This window comes from Leopardus geoffroyi, chromosome B4 (genome assembly GCF_018350155.1).
Source record: "Leopardus geoffroyi isolate Oge1 chromosome B4, O.geoffroyi_Oge1_pat1.0, whole genome shotgun sequence".
Lineage (NCBI taxonomy): Eukaryota > Metazoa > Chordata > Mammalia > Carnivora > Felidae > Leopardus > Leopardus geoffroyi.
Window position 1 is genome coordinate 82,787,737 of NC_059341.1, and position 23,085 is coordinate 82,810,821.

The following is a 23,085-nucleotide window of genomic DNA, read 5'->3' on the forward strand; positions in this document are numbered from 1 at the left end:
AAAAGGAACAAGGAAAGTGCCTACTGGATGTTGCTGGCTAGAAGAGACTTTCTGTTACTTACAGTGCAACTATTTGTTAACAACCATACTAATTAATGGTCAGGGGTGATTTTTTTAAAGCATTTTACAACCTAAAATGATACCCTGTTGTTGTTTGTTATAAGTTGATAACATTTTACTGTGTTTATTTATTTCTTAGGAAATTGGAGGCTTAGGGTTGACACTATCACATAACATTTTTTCCCATTTAAAATGATGGGAGATGGGTTCCCAGCTAGCATTTTCACCCAGAACATCTGTTTTTTATGAATGGATTATTTATTGTAAAGAGGAGATGCCTGGGTAAAGATTGAGATATCTCAACAATAGCATTGATATCTTGAAGGTAATGGAATAATACCTTCAAAATTCTAAAAACAAAAAAATTAATCACACCTAGACTACTATACCCAGCCAATTCTCAATCAAGCACAAGGTTAGAATAAAGAATTTTCATATTTGCAAAGTCCCAAAAACTATATTTCCTATGCACCACCCAGTAGCACCTGGAGCTACTGGAGAGTGTACTCCACCAAAACAAGAGTAAACTAAGAAGGAAAGAGACATTGGAACCATAACACAGGAGCTCTGGTTCAAAAGAAAGTGAAAGGCACTCCCAGCCATCCCCCAGTGGAAGCCATTCATCAGACTGAAGAAAACACAGTCCAGAGGGGAATCTGTAGACAGTCTCTTCCACATATCACACCCCAGGTACATCATAAATAGCCACAGGTCCATCACGCTCAGACTGACATGGCACATCTACACCCACTACATGACCACACCCCCCTCCCTGCATAGACACTCCACACACTACAGGCTCAGTTTCCAGAGCCAGTGACAAATGGTAACCTTAGACATTCTTTCTCAGGTCCCAATTTTAAGGAAAAAAATGCCTTTTCTTGTTCCAAATTCCAAACACGTTCCTATTGACATCAAGCTAGAGGTTCTCTGCCTCAGTGGAACCATCTACCCTCAGGAGCCTCTTTCTACTTCATACCTCCTCCAAGAGTGTCTCCTGCTGCCTTCACAGGTCACCTAGCCATCCAGTAATCCAGCCAGCTAGCCACACCTCCACCTGTCCCTCTTCTGTCCATGTGGCCAGTTATCCATCCATTTATGTGCCTATCTATCCATCAACCAATTTGTCCATCCATCTGTCTCTCCTGGACTTGTCAGCATAGTCTAAAGATCCACAAACAGCCTTACTACAAACCCTTCTCTAGGGAGCTGCTCTGTGAATGAGTCAGGAATGCCACCCCTGGAGCCAGAACAGGCCCAGTTTCTCGGGCCCAGTGCACAACAGCGTGCATCAGACAAAATCCTCCCAGGGTCACCACATCCTAGAACCAGGGAGCTTGTCTCTGGGCCCAGCCAAGGGTCCTCTGAGCTGTTGGTTCATAGACAAGGCCTGTACATGAGGCAAGGAGAAACTGCAAAAAGAGGCAACCCCTCCAGATTGGCAGGTGGCAGGTTTAACAAGCGAGCAAACTTACAAGGCTTGTCTTGAGCAACTGCAACAGACAATAATGTACACCATCCGGAAAGTTTCAACAACACCTTATTCTCTCAATGTCACATCCTTGAAATGGTTCCCACTGTGAGAGGGACACATACTCAAAGGACAGCGGAGGGGATAAGGAGCCTCCAATTGCCCAGCTGCAGCTCTGGAGTCAACCAGCAGTCACACCCTCTCAATGACCTCCTCCTGCACTCCACCACTTGTGACCAGCTCTTACAATCTTACATGCCCCCCTCTTCCTCCTCTATAATACTCCCTGAGCAGTCAGCAAAGAGTTTTACTGGCATAGAGGTATCTCTTTTGGTGGCTACCTGGCTGCATTAGAGACAAGCGAGAAAAAACACAAGATTAACATCATGATTCCCAAATAAGGAAAAATCATTTTCACCAAGAGTCCCATGATATGAACCATTGATTTATTAAGTCCCCTAGGCTGGAGGTTGGATCACTTGGGGCATTTACTTGTCTCCTCATGTGATTTAATAAAGATAATACATCAGCAGACTCATGAACACATTCTGTCAGGATAATGGCACAGGTGCCTCTTTTCAAGGCAGTAATAATATCCAAGGCCATTCTACTTTGGAGTACAGCTTTGCTCTTTCTACTTTGGAGGACATTTCAGTGTTCAATAAAGACATGTTTTGCTGGCTACCATTTAAGGCTTGACGAGAGAATTTAGTAAGGGTTTCTGTGTCTGCTATGCTGTCCTCCAGACCAATGAAGGGAGGACAAAGACAGTGGCCAAATAATAGTACCAGTGGAAAATGGAATGTTCCTACCTGACCTTGAGGAGAGGGAGGGTGGCAGCTTTAGGAACTTGCCCTGGTTGTGCATACCATACATGATGGCCAGAGGTGGCAGCACTGGGGGACATGGGCAAAAATAGGTGAAGGGGAGTGGGAGGTACAGGCTTCCAGCCACGGAATGAATAAGTCACAGGGATGAAAGGTACAGCATAGGGAATACATTCAATAGTATTGTAATCATGTTGTATGGTGACAGATGGTGGCTACACTCATTATAACATATAAAGATGTTGAATCACTATGTTGTACGCTTGAAATTAACGTAACATTGTATGTCAACTATACTCAAATTTTTAAAAAATGAAATTGAAACTAAGAAATTTTCAGATAAACAAGAGCTGAGAGGGAGTTAGGGAACTGTAATCTTCAGCTCTCTAAACTCCAGGAGACAGAAAGTCATGCTAAGAAAGAGTTGAAATGGAATTGAATGTGTCATCTGTAATACCTGTCAATGTATCTCTGCTAAGCTACTAACCAACTCTTCTTCCAAGCTCTGAGGCAAAAGCTATGAATAAAAGTCCCTGTCTGCATGGATCATACTTTCTAGTGGGAGAGACACTAAACACCCAAACAAATAAAACAACAAATATTATAGTTCTGATTGAGATACATGCAATAAAGAATGTGAAATAGGATGATCAGGGTATGGTGTTACAGTCTCTAGGATTTGTAATTGTAATTTGTTGTCTCTAGGAATTAGCTGAGCCTGAGAGGAGCAGTCTACCCAGGGTCAGTAAGGCTCCAGATGTCAAAACATCAGAATAAAAAGACCTGCTTAATAAACAGGGACAAAATCATTAGGGTCTTATAAATCAAGGGAAGGAGTTTGCAGTTTATTCTACCTGAACTGAGAAGCTATGGAATTACTGGAGGGTTGAAGGGAGAGGAGTGATATCATCTGACTTACACTTGGAGAAAATCACATGGGCTGGGTGAAGACAAGATGGAGAACAAGATAGTCCTGGTGAGGGACAATTTGCTAGCCTAAGATCCTAGCCATAGAGATGATGAGATGGTTGGGGTTACATTTTTGAGACAGAACTGACAGGAGTTGCCAAGAAGTTGAATGTGTAGTGTTAAATGAATCAAAATGAACGGCTAGATTTTTTATCTGAGCAACTGGATGGGAACAATTCCCTTGCTGGGATGAGGAAACTTGGGAAATGATCAAGAGTTCTATTTGAGACGCAGTAGGTTTGAGATGATCAAACTCTAAAATGAGATACTCAGTTGTATATACAAGAGGCCAGGGAGTTTGGGAGTCACAGAAGTTAAAAAAGGAAGGGTTTTAAGGGTTTTAAGGGTTTTAAGAAGGAGAAGGTACCAAATACTGATGAGAGATTAAGATGAAGACTGAAAATCTGGGCGTCTGGGTGGTTCAGTCAGTTAAGTGTCCAACTTAGGCTCAGGTCATGATGTCATAGTTCGTGAGTTCGAGCCCCGTGTTGGCCTCTGTGCTGACAGTGCAGAGCCTGGAGCCTGCTTCCTGCTTCGAGTTCTGTGTCTCCCTCTCTGTCTGCCCCTCCCCTACTCATACTCTGTCTCTCACAAAAATGAATAAATATTTTTTTAAAAAACTGAAAATTACCCATTGGATTTGGCAACATGGGGTTGTTGGTGACCTTGGTAAGAGAGTTTCAGTGGAGTTGTAGGGACAAATGGAGAAAATGGGAAATAAGAACTGGAGAAGAAGCAAGTATCAACCAGAAGGCATCAGGAGTTAAGGAAAAGGCCCAGGCTATCCCAGGTAGTACTTCTATTATACCCCCAAACTTCACCACCCTTCCCAGACTAAAAACATTCAGAAGGCTTACTCTCTATTTAATGACCCTACTAAGAACATCTGCAGTAACAAGAGAGACCTGGAGATTTATGGATACTCTGTCCTCGCTGCCATGAACCCCTGGGTAACCAGACAAGCACTGTCTTCACCGGAACACTTTCCATCACAAAAGCAAACTAAGAGTGGAGATCAATGGGACTAAATTATATGTCACTGTAGTTAACTTCTAAAATTTTCCAGAAGCATCTATACTTAACTGGGAGCCAAGATTTACACAGATGAATGATTTACCTATTATAAGGTTCTAGACATATTGGAGGGAAACCCTCAAATCTCATGCTATTTGTGATCAAGGAGACCCTACAATAAGTGAGAAGGTAAAAGTTAGGCAGGAGAGGGAACATGGAGAGGAAAGGGAGAAGAACACAGGTTGGCCAAGAAAAATGAGACCAAGGAGAGATGAGAGAATACAGTAGGCACTGGGGACCCAGGCAGAATCACCTGACCCATGACACTATTTTAGTTCAGAGTCACCTAGGGAAATGCCAAGAGTCAGGGCCTCAGGGTCCCAAGGGTATGAAGACACAAGAGCAGCTGGATAATAACTGTGGACACAACAAAGGTTGAGATTTCCAAGAGGGGAGGGAACAGCAGAGCCCAAGCCTATGCCCAGCAACCCCTGCACTGGCTGAGTGGCCATTTCCGTCTCCCCCAGGTAAGTGCCCCATATAGTACTGGGCAGCCTTGGCCCTTCCCTGGCAAGGCTAGACCTGCCAAGGGTAGAAAGAGAAAAGGAACAGAAGGTCTTAGAACCTCTCTCTGTGGGCTGGGAGCCAATACCTATCCCTGGTCACAAGAGAAAAGAGTCCAGGTAAAGGTTCCCAAATCTTTACTATTGTGTTTGCAAAGGTGTGACTCAGATGCCACCAGGCTGGCTGGACAGGGAGAAAAAATGAGGAGATGGGGGCCCTGGACAATTTCTCCCAGAAAAAAATTGCATATAATACAGCAAGGCAAGTGTGTGTATACTCAGACTATGCAAACCTTCCAATGTGTGATGAGGTGTGTGTGGCAAAGTGGTGAAAGTAAGGCAGTCGGCTGAGTGTGCAGGTCTGGTGGGTTACAGTAGTATGTAAATCGGGTGGGCATTCATAGTCTCCATACTGCCTATGGTCAATGTCTGATGAAAACTTGGGACGTTCTTCCTCAGGTTCCTGTCAATGGCCCCCATCTCAGAGCCCACAGATGGAGCTGCTCGCATCCTCCTTTGCTGTCCCATACCCTCCCCAATACAAACGCGCGCGCGCACACACACACACACACACACACACACACACACACACACACCTATGTGCAGCTCCCATTATTAATATTTTAGGCAAAAAAAAAAATCTGAAAGAACAAAGACAAGCTGTCTGGCTGTGCTCCCCAAGACCTCCCTGACTTAATAAGAGCGGTCATCCCCCCATTTCCCACATCCCCCAGTGGGCTCCAGAATCCCAGCTCCTTTGCCCCAAAGATGACAAATCTACCCCTAAAGGATAATATTAATTCCTATACCCTTTTGAGGGTCTCACCTCCTGCATTCAGGACTCTCTAGGCTGATCAGTCAGTCAGCCAGCCGTGCCTTTGTCCATTCGTCTTAGGTCCATCTAGCCAGTTATCCACAAGTTATCTGTTGCTCCATCAACATGCCAATTATCTGATTGAATTATCTGCCTTCCTATGTCATTAAGACTTACTGAAGGGGTAGGGGTGAGAAGTTCTGCATTCAGAAGAGTCACAGGGAAGGGAAAACAGGAAATTGATGAGTATAGAGTTTTAGTTTTGCAAGACGAAAAAGTTCTGGGGATTTGTTGCATAACAATGTGAATATACTTAACACTACTGAACCGTACATGAAAAAGTAGTTAAGATGGTAAATTTTATGTTATGTGTTTAAAAACAAAATGTCTCAGCCCCTGTCTATAACCCAGAAGGACTGTCTGCCCTCTCTGTTCCTCTGTGGGAGATTTTGAAAAAGATAAGAGTGGCCTCAGGGACAGTGTCTCTCAGAAGATTGTCCCAACTATGTCAGGATGTATGGGAGATAAGAGAAGTTAAGAGGGAGATATACAGAGGCAGAGTGCAAACAAGGAGGATGGAACTGGGAACAGAGAAGGGAAGAGAGAGTATAAGTTGAGGAAAGAAAAACATCTCTCTCCCTTCACAGATGATATCTTGGGGCAAAATGTAATTAGAGGATTGACGTCAATCCTCAAGGTGTGGCAAAGATGAGGTGGGAATGGTGAGAGAGGCTTACTGAGGACAGACAGGATGAAGAAGAATCCCAGATTTACTCAGGGAAGGAAGGCTGGCATTGCCACTTGTGTTCAGTTAAAGGAAATCCAAAAATACGTATTACATGACAAGACCCATAAAAATGTCCATATCCTTAGCCAATTACTTGACTCCCGGAAATTTTTCCTGAGGGAATAAGTTAACAGAAACAAAATGATACATACACAGATATTGTCTGCACCATTATTTAAAATAACAAATACGGTAAATGGAAGAATTTAAGTTGCAAGAGTATGAGAAGTGTTGGTTAAATGGTAGTCGAGAAATTCAACAGACTACTACAAGAACTTTGAATAAGATCACTCAGAATACTATGTGATCTGATGGCAAAATGCTTCAAGCAAACATTAAAAAGGAAAGTAAAGGGGCACCTGTGTGTCTCAGTTGATTAAGCATCTAATTTGGCTCAGGTCATGATCTCACAGTCGTGAGACTGAGCCTCACGACAAGCCCTATGTCAGTTTCACGCTCAGCATGGATTCTGTCTCCCTCTTCCTCTGCCCCTGCCCCACTCCCTCTCACAAATTTTTTAATGTAATTAATTAATTAATTAAAAAATAAAAAGGAAAGGAAAAAGAAGCGCCTGACTATCTCAGTCAGAAGAGAATGCAACTCTTGGTCTTGGGGTCAAGAGTTGGAGCCCTACATTGGGTGTGGAGATTACTTAAATAAATAAAACTTTTGGGGGGAAAAGGTAAGACAAAACTATATATACACTATGATTACAAACATGTAAATAGGTTGGTGGTGGGACAAAGACTTGAGGGTAATATACGAGAAAGAAAATAACTAAAATGAGGAAATCATAGATGATTTTACTCCAAATATCTCCTAAATATTTTAATTGCATAAATAATATTTTTTAAATTTCAAAGTAACAAGACCTATCCCATAGGTTATTAGTGGTGTAAGCATCTGACGGGGTTATACATAGGAGTGAAGAGGACCAATGAATGGACTCAGATACCTCTTCTATCCAAACTCACTGGATGGAGTTTATCTCCCAGAAGTGTAGGGTAAGCCTGTTGGCCTTGTGAGAGACACGGTAGACATGATGGTTGAAACCTCAGGCTCCAAGTTACTATTCTGGTTCTGCCACTCCCTAATCATGTGATGTTGGGTCAGTAATTTAAGCTCTCAGACCTCTTGTTCTTCATCTGCAGTGAAGAAATAACAGCTAGCACTAGAGCTGTTATGAAGTCACCCAAGATAGTGCACAATGCCCAGCACACGACAATTTCTAAATGTGAGCTATAGAGTAAATGACATAAGGCCAAAAAATATAGTAAAGAGATAAAGTGGGGGTGGGAGAAAGATTAGGTCTGTGAGCAATAGGCAGAAAGTTTGAGACTCTCCTACCTACAGATGAAGATGTCTGGGCTAATATCATGTGTGAGGCGAATGCAGGTGATAAAAGCTCTGCAGATGTTAGAAACCAAGACGTCTACAAAACTTGGGCCCAGTGTCCTGTCTTTGTCTCACTAGCTACCTGATGCTAGGCAGATCACTTCATCTTTTTATTCATCAGTTCCCCTATCTTCATGAGCAGGATTCATTCATTTACCTAATACATATTCAGCTGAACACTTGACATGTGCAAGATCCCATAATAGTTGTCCCAGTGATGAAAACTCACCTCTAAGACAGTTGAGAACTGATTAAGAGCACAGGTTCTGGTGTTAGGTCTGGATGTAAGCCCAAACACCCTCAGCTACTAGATGTATGACTTTAAGAAAGTTATCAGGGGCGCCTGGGTGGCGCAGTCGGTTAAGCGTCCGACTTCAGCCAGGTCACGATCTCACGGTCCGTGAGTTCGAGCCCCGCGTCAGGCTCTGGGCTGATGGCTCAGAGCCTGGAGCCTGTTTCCGATTCTGTGTCTCCCTCTCTCTCTGCCCCTCCCCCGTTCATGCTCTGTCTCTCTCTGTCCCAAAAATAAATAAAAAACGTTGAAAAAAGAAAAGAAAGTTATCAATACTATCTGGGCTTTCATTTGCTCATCTGTAAAACGGAGAAAGTAAAGATTTCTATGTCATATTGTGGCTGTGAAGATCCAATGATTTGGAGAATGTCAAGCCCTTTGGCATGGTGCCTGGCAGGAACCAGGCACTTGGGAAGCACCAGCAGCAGTTAAAACAGACAGCCCCCCACTACCACCCCAACTGTCCTGCACGGTCTTACAGTGGAGACTACACTAAAAAGTTCTAGGACCTGGGGCACGTGGGTAGTTCAACTGGTTAAGCATCTGACTCTTGGTTGGGTCATGATCTCACAGTTCATGAGTTTGAGTCCTGCATCAGGCTGTGTGCTGACAGTGTGGAACCTGCTTGGGACTCTCTCTCTCCCTCTCTTTCTGCCTCTCTCTCTCTCTCTGTCTCTGTCTCTGTCTCTGTCTCTCAAAAATAAATAAATATTTGTTTGTTTGTTTATAAATATTATTTATATTTATTTATAAATATTTTTAAAAATTTTAAGTCCTGGGACCCAGGCACAACTAATGACTCATGATAACCAGATAAAGGTGCTTTCTTCAAATACTTGAAGGGCTGTCTGGTACAAGAGCGGTGAGACATTCTGTAAAACACTAAGAATCTAGCCAAGACAAATATAATGAAAGACCCGTCCTACAAGCAGAGGAGACCAAAGCTAAATGGGGCTATCTCACTAGGTGGTGAGTTCCCCACTGCTGCAGATGTGCAGACAGACACGGCACAGCACCCCTCTAAAATGTTGTTGATAAGACCCAAGTCATGCTGAAATATATGACTTCAGTGGTCACATTTAATCCTAAAATGCCACGGGTAATCATTTCTGACCATGAGGAACAGAAAAGCTGCCTTGGGGGAGGTGGAATTTGAATTGAGCTTGAAGGGTGAGTGGGATTTTAATAGAATGCATGGAAACATTCTCTTCAGGGGGCACTCTGTGGAAATGCAAGAAGGCCTGGGAAAGCAGAGTGTGCTAAAACAGAGTAGCTGGTGTAGCTCATCACAGGGACCTGGATAAGAGGAGAGCAAAGTACAGTATGGCCAGTCCCTGTCCCACTCCCTTCATGGAACAGACTGGAACCCAGTAATCTGTGAAAAAAGGATTTCATAGAATCCCAAAGCATGATACAATTGTGCTGTATTATCACAATCCCACCATTGGATGGCATTCTAAATCCATAGTCCACCATGGTGATCACCAGATACCAGCTTGGGACAGTCCCTGGCTGAGTGCCAATGCGGGTGCTACATAGTCTCTTTCAAGCTGGGGTTTCAGTCCAGGGGAAACAAAGGGGCCTAGGACATAGCACTGTGCCATCACCACTCTGAAGACATATCCAAAGTACAGGGCTGGGGTCTGTACCCATGGGAATATGGGAATCAAGCCCTGAACCAGGACTCCGAGCACAGGGAACCATAGAAAATACAGGGAATTTGGAGTCAAGAAACCTAGATTCAAGTCCCAGGCCTCCAACTCCCTTGGTATTATTTCAGGCAAATTATTTAACCCCTCCAAGACCCATGGCCTCATCCATAAAGTGGAGACCCTAACTCTGTCAGTTGATTCCAGAGGGACTGTATGAAAGTGCTTTACTAAATTACAGAAATGCTGATTATTTCTATATAAACATCTCTTCCCTAGCTGTGCCATAGGTCCTGGCCTCAAGTGATGACTGAGGAAAATCAGACTTTGCCTGAATTTCTCCTTCTAGGATTCTCTGATCTCAGGGCCCTGCAAGGCCCCCTGTTCTGGGTGGTACTTCTGGTCTACCTGCTCACCTTGCTGGGTAACTCTGTGATCATCCTCCTAACACAGGGTAGCCCTGCCCTGCACTCCCCCATGTACTTCTTCTTGCGCCACCTTTCAGTGGTGGAGGTCCTGTACACCACAGACATCGTGCCCAGGACCTTGATTGACCTGGCCTCCCCACACCCCCGGGCCATCTCATTCCAGAGCTGTGCAACCCAGATGTATGTCTTCATTGTCCTGGGCATCACAGAGTGCTGCCTGCTCACAGCCATGGCCTATGACCGCTACACTGCCATCTGCCGGCCCCTGCACTATTCCACCCTCATGAGCTGGCAGGCCTGCACAGCTATGGTGGGTATCTCCTGGTTCATGGGCATCATCACAGCCACCACCCATTCCTCCCTCATCTTCACTCTGCCTTTCCCCAGCCACCCAATCATCCCACACTTCCTCTGTGATATCCTGCCAGTACTGAGGCTGGCAAGTGCTGGGAGGCACAGGAGTGAAATCTCTGTGGTGACAGCCACCGTGGTCTTCATTATGGTCCCCTTCTCTCTGATTGTCGCCTCTTATGCCCACATCCTGGGTGCCATCCTGGCAATGGCCTCCACCCAGAGCCGCCGCAAGGTCTTCTCTACCTGCTCCTCCCACCTGCTTGTGGTCTTCCTCTTCTTTGGAACAGCCAGCATCACCTACATCCGGCCCCAGGCAGGCTCCTCTGTCACCATGAACCGCATCCTCAGCCTCTTCTACACAGTTGTCACACCCATGCTCAACCCCATCATCTATACCCTTCGAAACAAGGAGGTGGCAGGAGCCCTGTGGCACATGCTGAAGAGACAGGTCTCCTCACCTTGAAAGAACTCAGGGGATATCTGTTCACTCACTGACTACTCTTCCTTCCAGCCTTCAGGTGTTAGATATAAACCCCAGCTGTCAGAAACCATGCAGCACCTCAAAGAAATAAGGATTCCTGGCAGAAAGTGTTGGAGTTAAAACAGAGATAAATCTATATCTTACCTCCTATTCCATACCCCAGACTCACTATCAGAGCATGGGTAATTAGGACAAGATAGAATAGAAGGCAATGCTGTTCATGAAAAAGAACATTTATAGGGAACAGCATCTTCTAGATGGTTCTGAATCCCTGAGCAAGGTGATTGCTGTGTCTATACAAATAGAATTCTGTGTCAGTAAGGAAGGCAAATTTCTATAAAACTGACACCAACTAAGTGACTGACCCAGAGCCCATGAAGGAGTTTGCCTGGCCCTTCGATCTAGTTTTCTCCCAGAAACGCACTGCAGTCTTATGCTCTGAGGCCTTTAAGAAGAGAGAGGGAGTTATTCCCCCTTGAAATATTCTGCATAAATATTTTTCCTTGCCTTTCCCCACCCTTGATTTCTGACATCATCCACAATAGGCCATACAGTGTCCATCTGGACAAGAGGATCTCCCTGGATTCCCTGTTCCCCTCCCAACGTGCACCATCAGCTTGATCCCATACCTCCTTCACCAGCACCTCAGACTGGGTGAAGCCCTGGGGCCATCCTGGAGAAGACCAAAGAGTAAACGTTTAACACTCATTGTGGTCACCTAACATTTGACCCTCTCTCAATGTTTGGAGAATTCTCCTCTTTAGAAGTCTGGTGGGCAGAGGAACCACTTCCTTCTGTGCAGCTGAGAATGCTTCCCAGCCCTCCAGGACATGACCTAGTTTCACCAATCATTGCACTTGTGCCTAACTAGCTGGTGCTCACAAGAGACAAGGAGCAGCACTCTCCCCCAGGGGACAACAAAAAAGGCTGCAGCAGCAAGTTTCTGGCATAGAAGTGGCATCTGGTTCCTGGTGGCCGCACCAGTGCTTTCCTCAGCTGATCAGGTGATGTTTGGAAGTTACTCCTAGAAGCTTAGTCCCTGGGATGGTCCCCATCTCTCTGTATTTTATTAATCAATTATTCTTCTGCTTCCTTATCCAGGTAGCTCTGTCATTGTCAAGAACGTTGACTGATGCAATCCCTTTGGAGGCTGGAAGCATCAGAGGGAAAACCTTAACCCTGGTGTACTTGGAATAAAATGGTCTAGACTCTGTTTAGAAAGACCAGCTAAAGGGTGCCTGGGTGACTCAGTCAGTTGAGCGTCCAACTTCAGCTCAGGTCATGATCTCCCAGTCCATGAGTTCAAGCCCCGCATCGGGCTCTGTGCTGACAGCTCAGAGCCTGGAGCCTGCTTTGGATTCTGTGTCTCCCTCTCTCTCGCTCCTCCCCCCACTCACTCTCTGTCTCTCAGAAGTGAATAAATGTTAAAAAAAAAAAAAAAAAAAAAAGAAGGGCGCCTGGGTGGCTCGGTCGGTTAAGCATCCAACTTTGGCTCAGGTCATGATCTCACAGTTCATGTGTTCAAGCCCCGCATCAGGCTCTATGCTGACAGCTCAGAGCCTGGAGCCTGCTTCAGATTCTGTGTCTCCATCTCTCTGCTTCTCTCCAATTCTGTCTGTCTGTCTCTCAAAAATAAATAAAAACATAAAAAAAAAAAAAGGAAACAAAGACCAGCTAAAAGGAACTTGGGGTCAGAGAACATCCGCAAACAGTTACAGAATCAAGGAGCCCACAGCTATATGGCACTCCTGATACTCAGAAAAGACCTGATGAGGTCCTTGCTCTCATGGGGCTCCTAATATAATGGGGGTGGTCATGAGGAGAATGGAGTGGAGAGAAAACAATCCAGCAGAGGCATATAATGAGAGTCATTATAAAAATGTATAATCGTGCATTGGAAGGTTAATGATTGATAACAGTTTGAGGGTATTTCTGGAAGTCTTCCTGGAAGAAGTGGCCCACTGCCATACTTCCAACCTTCCTCACATAATGGCATACACAGAAAGTGCTAATATTTGAATGGCACGCTGGAATAAACTGAAGGGGTTTCCAATCAGGGCTTGATGGAAAAAAAATTCATTGCACTGTCTTTTTACTATATAATTATAAGGCAAATAAAATATACAGTAATACGGAAGTTTTTAAATATTGGTTTTACATAAAACTTCGAAATAAAATATTTATATTTTTATAAGAAATTGAGCTTGTTTCTGTCAACATAATTTTTATATTAGATTTTGTGCTTGAAAATGACTGAATGGGGACGCCTGGTGGCTCAGTGAATTAAGCGGCCAGCTCTTGATTTCAGCTCAGGTCAGGATCTCACGGTCAGTGGGTCATAGAGATCGAGCCCTGGTCCAGCTCCATTCTGGGCATGGAGCCTGCTTAAAATTCTCTCTCCCTCTCTTCTGTTCCTCCTCCCACTTGCACAAACTGTCTCTTTTTCTCTTTCTCTTGAAAAAATAAAAAATAAAAATAAGGAAAATGACTAAATGCCTCCTGATCAAGATCTTTAAGTACTGATTTCTTAAAAATAACTGATGGTCATCATCAAAGAAAACTACTCACATAAGTGGGTGATAAAAAATGGAAAGTCTTTTCAAAGTCATTCAAAATTTTGCAGTAATTAGAATTATATGCAAGTACATATTTATATTTACTAGCTCTTCCTTTTCTTTCATTGACAGATGGTAATTTTGAAAAATTTTGTCTCAGTCAGTTAAGCATCCTACTCTTGATTTTGGTTCAGGTCATGCTCTCACAATTTCATGAGTTCGAGCCACATGAGACTCTGTGCTGACAGCACAGTGCCTGCTTAGGATTTTCCCTCTCACTCTGCCCTTCCCGTGCTCGCGCTTTCTCTTTCTCAAAAATAAATAGTAAATTAAAAAAAGAAGAGGAAATTTTGTAATAATGAAAGAGTATTTTGTATCCAATCATACTTTTGCATGTTAAGTATTTCAATACAGTACCATTGGAGCCCTAATGTGCAGAATGCACACGCATTGTTACAGCAGCCACCATGAGACCAATTTAGCTACCACAGTGGGGCCAGCAGGTAACAGACAAAAGTATTGGATATACATGAAGACAAGTATTCAGGACCACTATGAACAGCTGACCTCTCAGGAGGCCCCCTAAACTCCCCATCCTCCAACCCATGAGGGCCACATCTTGGGCTGCACTCTGTGCTCCATGAGCACATGAAAGCCTAGCTCCTTAACAGCTCCATGGGCCTCTTGTCCACAATGAGCAGCAGACACTCAGGAGCTGGCTGCTGGAGTAGACATGAAGATAGCAGAGCACCTCCTGGGCTTCCCTGAACAGCTATGGCTATGGCTCATTTTTCTTTCTCAGGGTTACCAAACCCCACTCCCTTTGGGCTTCCCCCTGAGGAGTCCCAGGCAAGGCTGTTTATGGCCAGATGCAATAGGCTTGGGAGCTGTGTCTATTCTGAGACCCCACAAATGCAGAAACCAAGGGCTTAGGGGATCATTCTCTTACAGAACACTTCCAATATGAGTGGCCCTCCAGTGTGCGATAATGCACCCTTTAGGAAGTTCAAGGTTTTCATTCAGAAAATACTATGTCAAACTGTGTGCCAGGAATACAGGGCAGAGGAGAATAAAACACAAACTAATGGGGTAAGCAGGCCAATTAATAAGCAGTTACAAACTTATAATTTTCAATAGATGTGTACCAAAGATAGCAGCAAGACAAGATGATAAGGAGCAAAGAAGAGGTCCTGAATCCAGTCTGAGAAAGATGGAGAAGGCTTCAGGGAGGAGAGGATATATTAACTTCTGAATAATAAATCTGAATAACAAGATGTTTTAACTTCTGAATAATAACTCTGAATAACAAGAAGTTACCTAGAGTAAGAAGAAAGGGAAGAAAATGTCCAAAAGGCCCACACACTATAAGCCATAAGGCATCCTTTACAATCTAGTATAGCAAGCAATGGGGAAGTGACAAGACAAGAGGGAGAGATAAGGGATGACCAAAATTGTGGGGGTGTGAAGAGGTTCAGTTAACCATGCATCTGTCTCCATTTTGGGTTCTCTCCTAACTAAGAAAATATATTGGTAATAGATAGGGAGCAAAAGATCAGCTTTATTACTGAATTGGAGGATATGGCTTGAACCCAAGGTCAAAATGAGCTTCCTATTCCCCACGTTTACCATCACCCCCCCCAGGTACAAGTGGAGAATCTGTACAAATTACAAATCAACCCAAACAGGCCTACCTCTGAGCTCACCATCTGAAGGGGGAAAAAATGTATGCAGCCTCAAGCAGGGCAGCCTGAGAAAGAAAGCCAAAGAGGGCTTAGGCCATGCATGGGCAATATGCTTTCTACAGTATCAGCAGTAAGGTCTCCTCCTCCCCAGAAGAAGCGGTGAAGTCTTGACAGAAAGGCAGGAGATGTCCCCACCCTCGTTCCCTTCTTTGAAAGGAATTTAAAAATCCCCTCATTTTGTGGAAAATCTAAGGAACGGGATAATAGATGTGCTCCCACCTCCACACAGTCTAGATCATGAAGGGTATTGGGGGTCACTTACAAATTTGGGGACTCATCCTGAGTGACAAGATGGGATTTGAGGGGTTTTTAATTTTTTTAATGTTAAATTCATTTTTGAGAGAGAGAGAGAGCACATGAGAGTGGGGGGTGGGAGGCAGAGACAGAGGGGGACAGAGGATCCAAGTGGGCTCCATGCTGACAGCCGGGATCCTGACACAGGGCTCAAACTCACAAACCATGAGATCATGCCCTGAGCTGAAGTCAGACACCTAACCAACTGAACCACCCAGGTGCCCCGGGATTTGAGTTTTTAAAAGATCATTCTAGTCGCGATGTGAAGAATAGATAACAGTGGCAGAAAAAGAGCCAGAGACCACTAATCAGTTTCTTAGGGCATCCCACTGCAAACCACAGATTCTGCTCTGATCATCTGAAGCAGAGAGGAATTGATCAAAGAAGACTTAGCAGTGCAGTCTCCAAGGGAAGCAGAGACTCAAGGTCCTCGGCCACACATCAGGGATGAAACTCAACACTCCACAAGGGCATTCCAGCATCCATACCACTGACACCAGACACTGTCCAGTGCATACTGATGACCCTCAGGCCCAGACATCAGAGTTCTGCCACAGCTGTCCCCATGAGCCAGATGCCTTCTCCACACGCTCTCCAGACCATAAATTCTACATCCCTCTGCCACATTGCTCAACTCCAAACCAATGTATGACTTATAGTAGAACCACAGTCACATGCCAGTGCCCTAGCTACAAAGGTAGCTAGGAATAGAAGTTTTCTGGCTACTACTTTGGAGAAAGGGGACTTACAAGGCAGGAAACTTCCCAAACATTAGAGGGGTGTTTGAAAGATAGCGAAAAGACCAAAATAAATAAATAAAATAAAAGACAAATGTCTACCACTTACAAATCCCACTGCTGTAACTGGAATCCAGATGATTCCAGCACACTCTCCATTGAAAAGAAGGGGTATACAGTGCAGTGACCTGGTAGAAATTCGAGGCATAAAGGAAGTGATTAGGGCCTAACCAGAAGCACAGAAAGGCATTTAAGCCAGAATAAACGGTAATAATAATAGCTAATATCATTTGAGTACATACTGTACTCATATAATAACATGATAATACCCTCTTGACTAGTGATTGTCTTATTTAACTCCCATAAAAACCCTATGCGGTAGGCAAAGGGATGGATCTTGATTTTGTGGGACCTAAAGCTTATATAATTTGAGATGGCCCTACTTAATAAAATAAACAAAAAACTACTAATATAAAATTAGGCACAAATGTTTATTTAAGATGAGAGAAGAAATTGGAGTGCCTGAATGGTTCAGTTGGTTAAGGGTCCAACTCTTGGTTTCAGCTCAGGTCATGATCTCACGGTTCATGGGATCCAGCCCCATGTATGGCTCTGTCCTAACAGGGTGGAGCCTGCTTGGAATTCTCTCTCCCTCTCTCTCTGCCCCTCTTCAGCTCTCTCTCTCTCTCTCTCTCTCTCAATAAATAAATAAATAAACAAACAAGCATTAAAAAAACTTCTTTAAAAAATATGGAAAAAGAGGGCACCTGGATGGCTCAGTCGTTAAGCATCTGACTTCAGCTTAGGTCATGATCTCACGGTTCGTGAGTTTGAATCCCACATTGGGTGAGCTCAAGCCCCACTTCAGGTGAGCTCAAGCCCCACTTTGGGCAAAAAAAACACAAGCCCCGCTTTGGATGAGCCCTGCTTCTCTTTCTCTCTCTACTTCTCTCCCTTTCTCTCTCTCTCTCTCTCTGCCCCTCTCTCACTTGTGCCCGTTGAATTGTATCACCCTCTGTACATTGGGTATAACATGATCCACCCAGCCTAAAGCTAGGCATTCTCAATAGCACTTCATCAATAAGTGATAGTGTTACTGTATGTTAACTAACTGGAATTTAAATTAAAACTTTTAAAAAATAAGTGGTAATGTTAAATTCAGATGGAGCCCAAGCACATCCTGGAGACACAAAAAGTTTCATCTACCTCCTTCCCCAGAAAATCATGCCCAGTTCATTCATAATGAACCTGTGAATAAAATGGCTGTCATGGCAAGAAAGGAGGCTATGCATGAACTTGACAAAAGGGGCTTCCCTTTACCAAGCTAACCCAGTTACCACCACTGCTGAGAACAACTCGCCATTTACTTTGAGTTGGTGGTTAAGAGCTTTGTGAGAGACAAATCTCCACCCTGGTCCAAAAGACAGTAAGGCCAAAATATTGGCTTTCCCTAAAGTCTGGCAGCCAAGACACAAGCCTATAACCTTGGCTAGCCCTAGTGCTAGACTTTAAATTGAGTGCGAGTGATACAAAGAGTGGAGGAAAGTTTACAACTCATTTTGGTGATGGCAGCGGTGCCATTCAGGGCCCATAATCAGCAGAGCCACACAGTGCCAGAGGAGTCACCAACAACCAATGGTGGCAGTGCCAACAGCCTCCTAATCAGACCACTCTTGTGGTGTGACCTTAGCTGTAACTCTGGTCTCTAAACTTCTCTTGGTTCCTAATCATTTTCTAAGCCTGGTTCTCCAGGATTCCTATAGCTCTGTATGCCACCAGAGTTCTTTTTTGTCCACCCCAGAGTTGCTCATTTGCTACCCTTTTCCTTCTCCTCCATGGCCCATCTCTACTCACAGTGTGCATCAAGATTTCCTAATTTCCAAATCCCCTCTCTTCAAAAGCCCACACCCCACTTCTCCTTACCTTTTTCAACATAACACATTTTTTTAGAGAAGGAAAAAGGGACAAAGGAAGAGGGAGAAAGAATCTTAAGCAGGCTCCACACTCAGTGCACAGCTGGACTCAGGGCTCTGCCCTAAGCATGCACTCTGCATTCAGGCCCTCAGCGTAACACATTTGAGACTTTCCAGCAACTTTAGAAGAATTTTTTTTAATGTTTATTTATTTTTGAGAAAGAGAGAGAGAGAGACAGAGTGCAAGCAAGGGAGGAGCAGAGAGAGAGGGAGACACAGAATCTGAAACAGGCTCCAGGCTCCCAGCTGTCTCGAACTCACAAACCACGAGATCACGACCCAAGCCAAAGTCGGCTGCTTAACCCACTGAGCCACCTAGGTGCCCCTAGAGGAATTCTTTTCAACGGAGAAAGTCCCCAATTTTTAAGATCTAAAAACCTCTATGTGGGGTACCTGGGTGGCTCAGTCTGTTAAATGGCCTGCTGACTCTTGGTTTCAGTTCAGGTCATGATCTCACACTTTGTGCATTGGAGCCCCACATCAGGAGCTGGCAGCACAGAGCCTGCTTGGGATTCTGTCTCTCCCTCTCTCTCTGCCCTTCTCCTGCTCATGTGCGCTCGCTCTCTCTCTCTCTCTCTCTCTCTCTCGATAAATAACTAAACTTTTAAAAAATCTCTATGAAAGTCATCATAGGGGCACCTGGGTGGCTCAGTTGGTTGAGTGTCCAACTCTTGATTTCAGATCAGTCATGATCCCAGGGTCGTGGGATCAAGCCCTGAGTTGGGCTCTACACTGAATATGGAGCCTACGTGGGATTCCCTCTCTCCCTCTGCCCCTCTCCCCTGCTCTCTCTCTCTAAAATAAATTTTAATTTTTTTTCAAGAAATAACAAATTATAATAGTAGCAATCATAGTAGTAATCAAAATAGATTAGTTTACACTTCACTATTTGCCATGCACTGTGCGAAGCAATTCTCTTATATTTATTGACCCAGTCAACAAATGTTTTCTGAACATCCACTATATGCCAGACACTAGGAATACACTGGTGAACAAGACAGGCAACATTACTGCCTTTACGGGACATATATTTTAGTGAAGGGAGAGAAACCACAAATAAATAAACAAGTTGATTTCAGATCATGCTAAGTGGTCATATAGTAAAGAATGACTGGAGGAGGCTACATTTAATCCTTACAACAATCCTGTGAAGCATAGAAACTTTTGTAATCATTATTCTACAGTTGAGGAAATTAAGGCATAAACATGTTAAGAAATCTTCCAAAGTTTCAAAGATGGTAAATGACAGTCAGGATTTGATCTTGGACCTGCTCCATACCAAAGCCAAACTCTAAAGCATTATGCCATAGTGCCATTTAAAACCTAGCCTTCTGGTCAACCTTCCTTAGCTAGTTCTGTATTCTCCTTGACTTTCCAGTGACATAAGGGACCCCATTCTACTCTTTAATGTCCTCGATTCACAAGGATTCACTTGGGCTCCTCCATCTTCAGAATCCTATATCCTCCTTTGCACTTACAGGAGGGCCAACATTCACACAAGTACTCAGAGTGCGTCTCTGGTCACACAAAGGACTCATATCATAGGAAACTACTCTATTTCCCAAAGGGCTTCCTTCTTCCTTAATGGAGGTGATCAGAGTTTTCTACTTAACTCCTCATCTCCAACTGCAGTTCCAGTCCTGCTCAAATAACACGTGGGACTAGAGTTGCCAGATTTAACAAATAAAAATACAAGATGTCCAGTTAAATTTGACTTTCTGACGCAGAGTGAATAATTTTTTATGTAACTATGTCCCTAATATTTCCTTTAAAAAAAGATTTTTGGGGGGCGCCTGGGTGGCTCAGCCGGTTGAGCGTCCGACTTCGGCTGGGGTCATTATCCCGTGGTTTGTGAGTTTGAGCCCCATGTCAGGCTCTGTGCTGACAGCTCAGAGCCTGGAGCCTGCTTCAGATTCTGTGTCTCGCTCTCCCTCTACCCCTCCCCTGATTATGCTCTGTCTCTCTCTGTCTCAAAAATAAATAAAACATTAAAAAAAAATTTTTAATATTTTTGTTGTTGTTGTTGTTTATTTATTTGGGGGGAAGAGGGGCAGAGAGAGAGGGAGAGAAAGAATCCCAAACAGGGCCCATACCCAGCATGGAGCCAGACTCAGGACTTAATCTCATGACTGCAAGATCATTACCCAAGCCAAAATTAAGAGGTGAATGCTCCACTGACTGAGCCAGCCAGGCATCCCCCAAATATTTCTTTCCCCAGAAAGATAAAACAATGCTAAATCCCTGCGGCCAAATATTTTATGGGACATACTTATACTATAATATTGTTCGTTGTTTATCTGAAATTCAAATTTAACAGAGCACTCTGTATTTTCCTGATAGTTCTAACCAGGAACCCTGAAAATAGGGGACCTCAGCTTCCTGAGATTATGGTCACCGTCTCAAGTGAGAAAAGCATGAAACCAACTTGGGCTGAGCCAGTCTGATTTCATCATATCCTCTTCTTGTCACAACCCCAGCTCAGAACAATGGAGAAAGAATTGTCTCCCCTTGTCTTGTTCAGACACCAACTCTATCAGGAAGTCATCCTTGGTTTTGACCGTGATGCCCCATGTTGCCCTCTCAGTCCACCTCTGTCTCAGCCAGCCCTTGGCTGACTGAGGGAAAGTGGGTTCTTGTCTTCCTCATCACATCTTTTCTGCACTATAAGAATATTAAATATCCACACCTCTCCATATTTCTTTTCCCTAGGCCATCTAACACCAACACACTCCTCATCCTTAATCCATCAACTTCCTTGCCCTGAACATTGGACAGCCCTCAACTGGGCTGCAAAAAAATAAGAATTCTCTTGGAAGGCAATTTGGCAATATGTTTCAAAAGCTCTAAAACTGTATGAGTTTTTACCCAGCAATTCTATTTCTAGAAATTTGTGCTCATAAAAAACATAAGATAACAATACAAAGACATAAGTGCAATGATATCTATCTCAGCAAAATTTATAACAAAGATTAATTCCAGGGGCGCCTGGGTGGTTCATTTGGTTAAGCTTCTGACCCTTGATTTCAGCTCAAATCATGATCTCACAGTTCATGGGATCAAGTCCTGCATGGGATACTGTCTCTCCCTCTCTTTTTTTTTTTAACATTTATTCATTTTTGAGAGACAGAGAGAGACAGAGTGTGAGTAGGGGAGGGAAGAGAGAGAGGGAGACACAGAATCCAAAGCATGCTCCAAGCTCTGAGCTGTTAGAACAGAGCCCAACACGGGGCTTGAACTTACAAACTGTGAGACCATGACCTGAGCTGAAGTCGGATGCTTAATCAACTGAGCCACCCAGATGCCCCTCCCTCTCCCTCTCTTTCTGCCCCTTCCCCACTCATGGTCTTTCTCTCTCTCTCTCAAGATAATAAATAAACTTTCAAAAAAAAAAAAAAAAGACACATCTCTGGTCTGCAGTTTGTCACCAAGAAACTGGAGCTGTCCTTTTTAAAAATAAATAAATAAATAAATAAATACACTTTAAAAATATTATCAATTCCAATAGTAGGAGTTGCTTAATATTATAGTATGTATCCATATATCAATACTATAAGGATATTAAAATCATGCTTTGGAAGTCTACTTATATGGTAAAATGCTACCATATAGTTTAGTAAAGTGGAAAATAAAGATTATAGAACAACCTAGACAATAAAATCCCATTTTTAGTTTTTAAAAATATGTTTATATACATATATAGAGGGAAACCAGAGTACAATAATTTCCCAAGAACATTAACGTCAAAATGGTAATAGTTATTTTCTTTTCTTCAGAATGTAAAATTTTCTGCAATTAATAGTGTTAATTTTGTAAACTGAAAATCAATGCTATTTTAAAGGCCCCATTTATTGTGTCTTGAGAATGATTTCCCTGTTTATACTGGCCCCTCCTGTGGCTTATTGCTGAAAGTAAGTTAACGAACAAGCAAGAACTGGCTTCCCAAGAAAAGTAAAATGGTGCCAGGTCTCTCTATCCAGCATATTAAGGTGGACTCCAAGTAGAAATAGTGGACAGTTTACAAGAAACAAAGGCATCATCTTGGGAGTCAAGGGGCCAGACTGGACCTTTTGATCGGTCAGGGGAGAGAAATCATATGTGCATTTTTACCTTAGAACCAGAAGAGAAAATAGAGAGCAAGTCAGGCAGCAGGTGAGAAGGAAGCTAAGTAGAAAATATTAACATCTCAGGGATCCCAGAATGACAGTTGTAAATGAGCAAAGTACTAGGCAGATGCTTCCAGACCTAAAGCAACACCAAGCAAGACTTGGTGCCTGAGCTTCTGAGCCAAACAAGCTATGCCCTGCTTCTGTTCCTTCCCTGCCAACCCAGTCACACAGATGAGACCTTGCACCTGGACTGAAAGAGCTCCTGCTGTACGAAAGGCAACTGATATGAACGAGAAAGGCTTGCAATGAGGAGTATGGGAGAAGAGAGTTATCACCAGGAAGCATGGTCCCACACAGTGCCTTGAACCTCAGAAAAGAGCAGAAATTGCTCAATTATCGCACAAGATGGGCACAACTGCCCTCTTTCCTCAACCTTCCCTCCAGTGTATGTTTTTGCAGCTCTGCACCTACAAACAAGACAGGTCAAGGCCATAAGAGGAGTCCCCAGAAGCAGAGCTCTGAGAAGCATGTCAGTGGCTTGGGCCCTCGAACTGGGCAGGCCAGGGAACCTCAC

General features: G+C 43.7%; 1 protein-coding gene across 1 annotated transcript; it reads left to right on the top strand.

The window, feature by feature from the left end:
- The first annotated feature begins 10,147 nt into the window (after window positions 1-10,147).
- On the top strand, window positions 10,148-11,086 carry LOC123592231 (olfactory receptor 10P1). The gene has a single exon (XM_045467304.1). The coding sequence runs from the start codon at window positions 10,148-10,150 to the stop codon at window positions 11,084-11,086; it is 939 nt and encodes a 312-aa protein (XP_045323260.1).
- The last annotated feature ends 11,999 nt before the right edge of the window (window positions 11,087-23,085 follow it).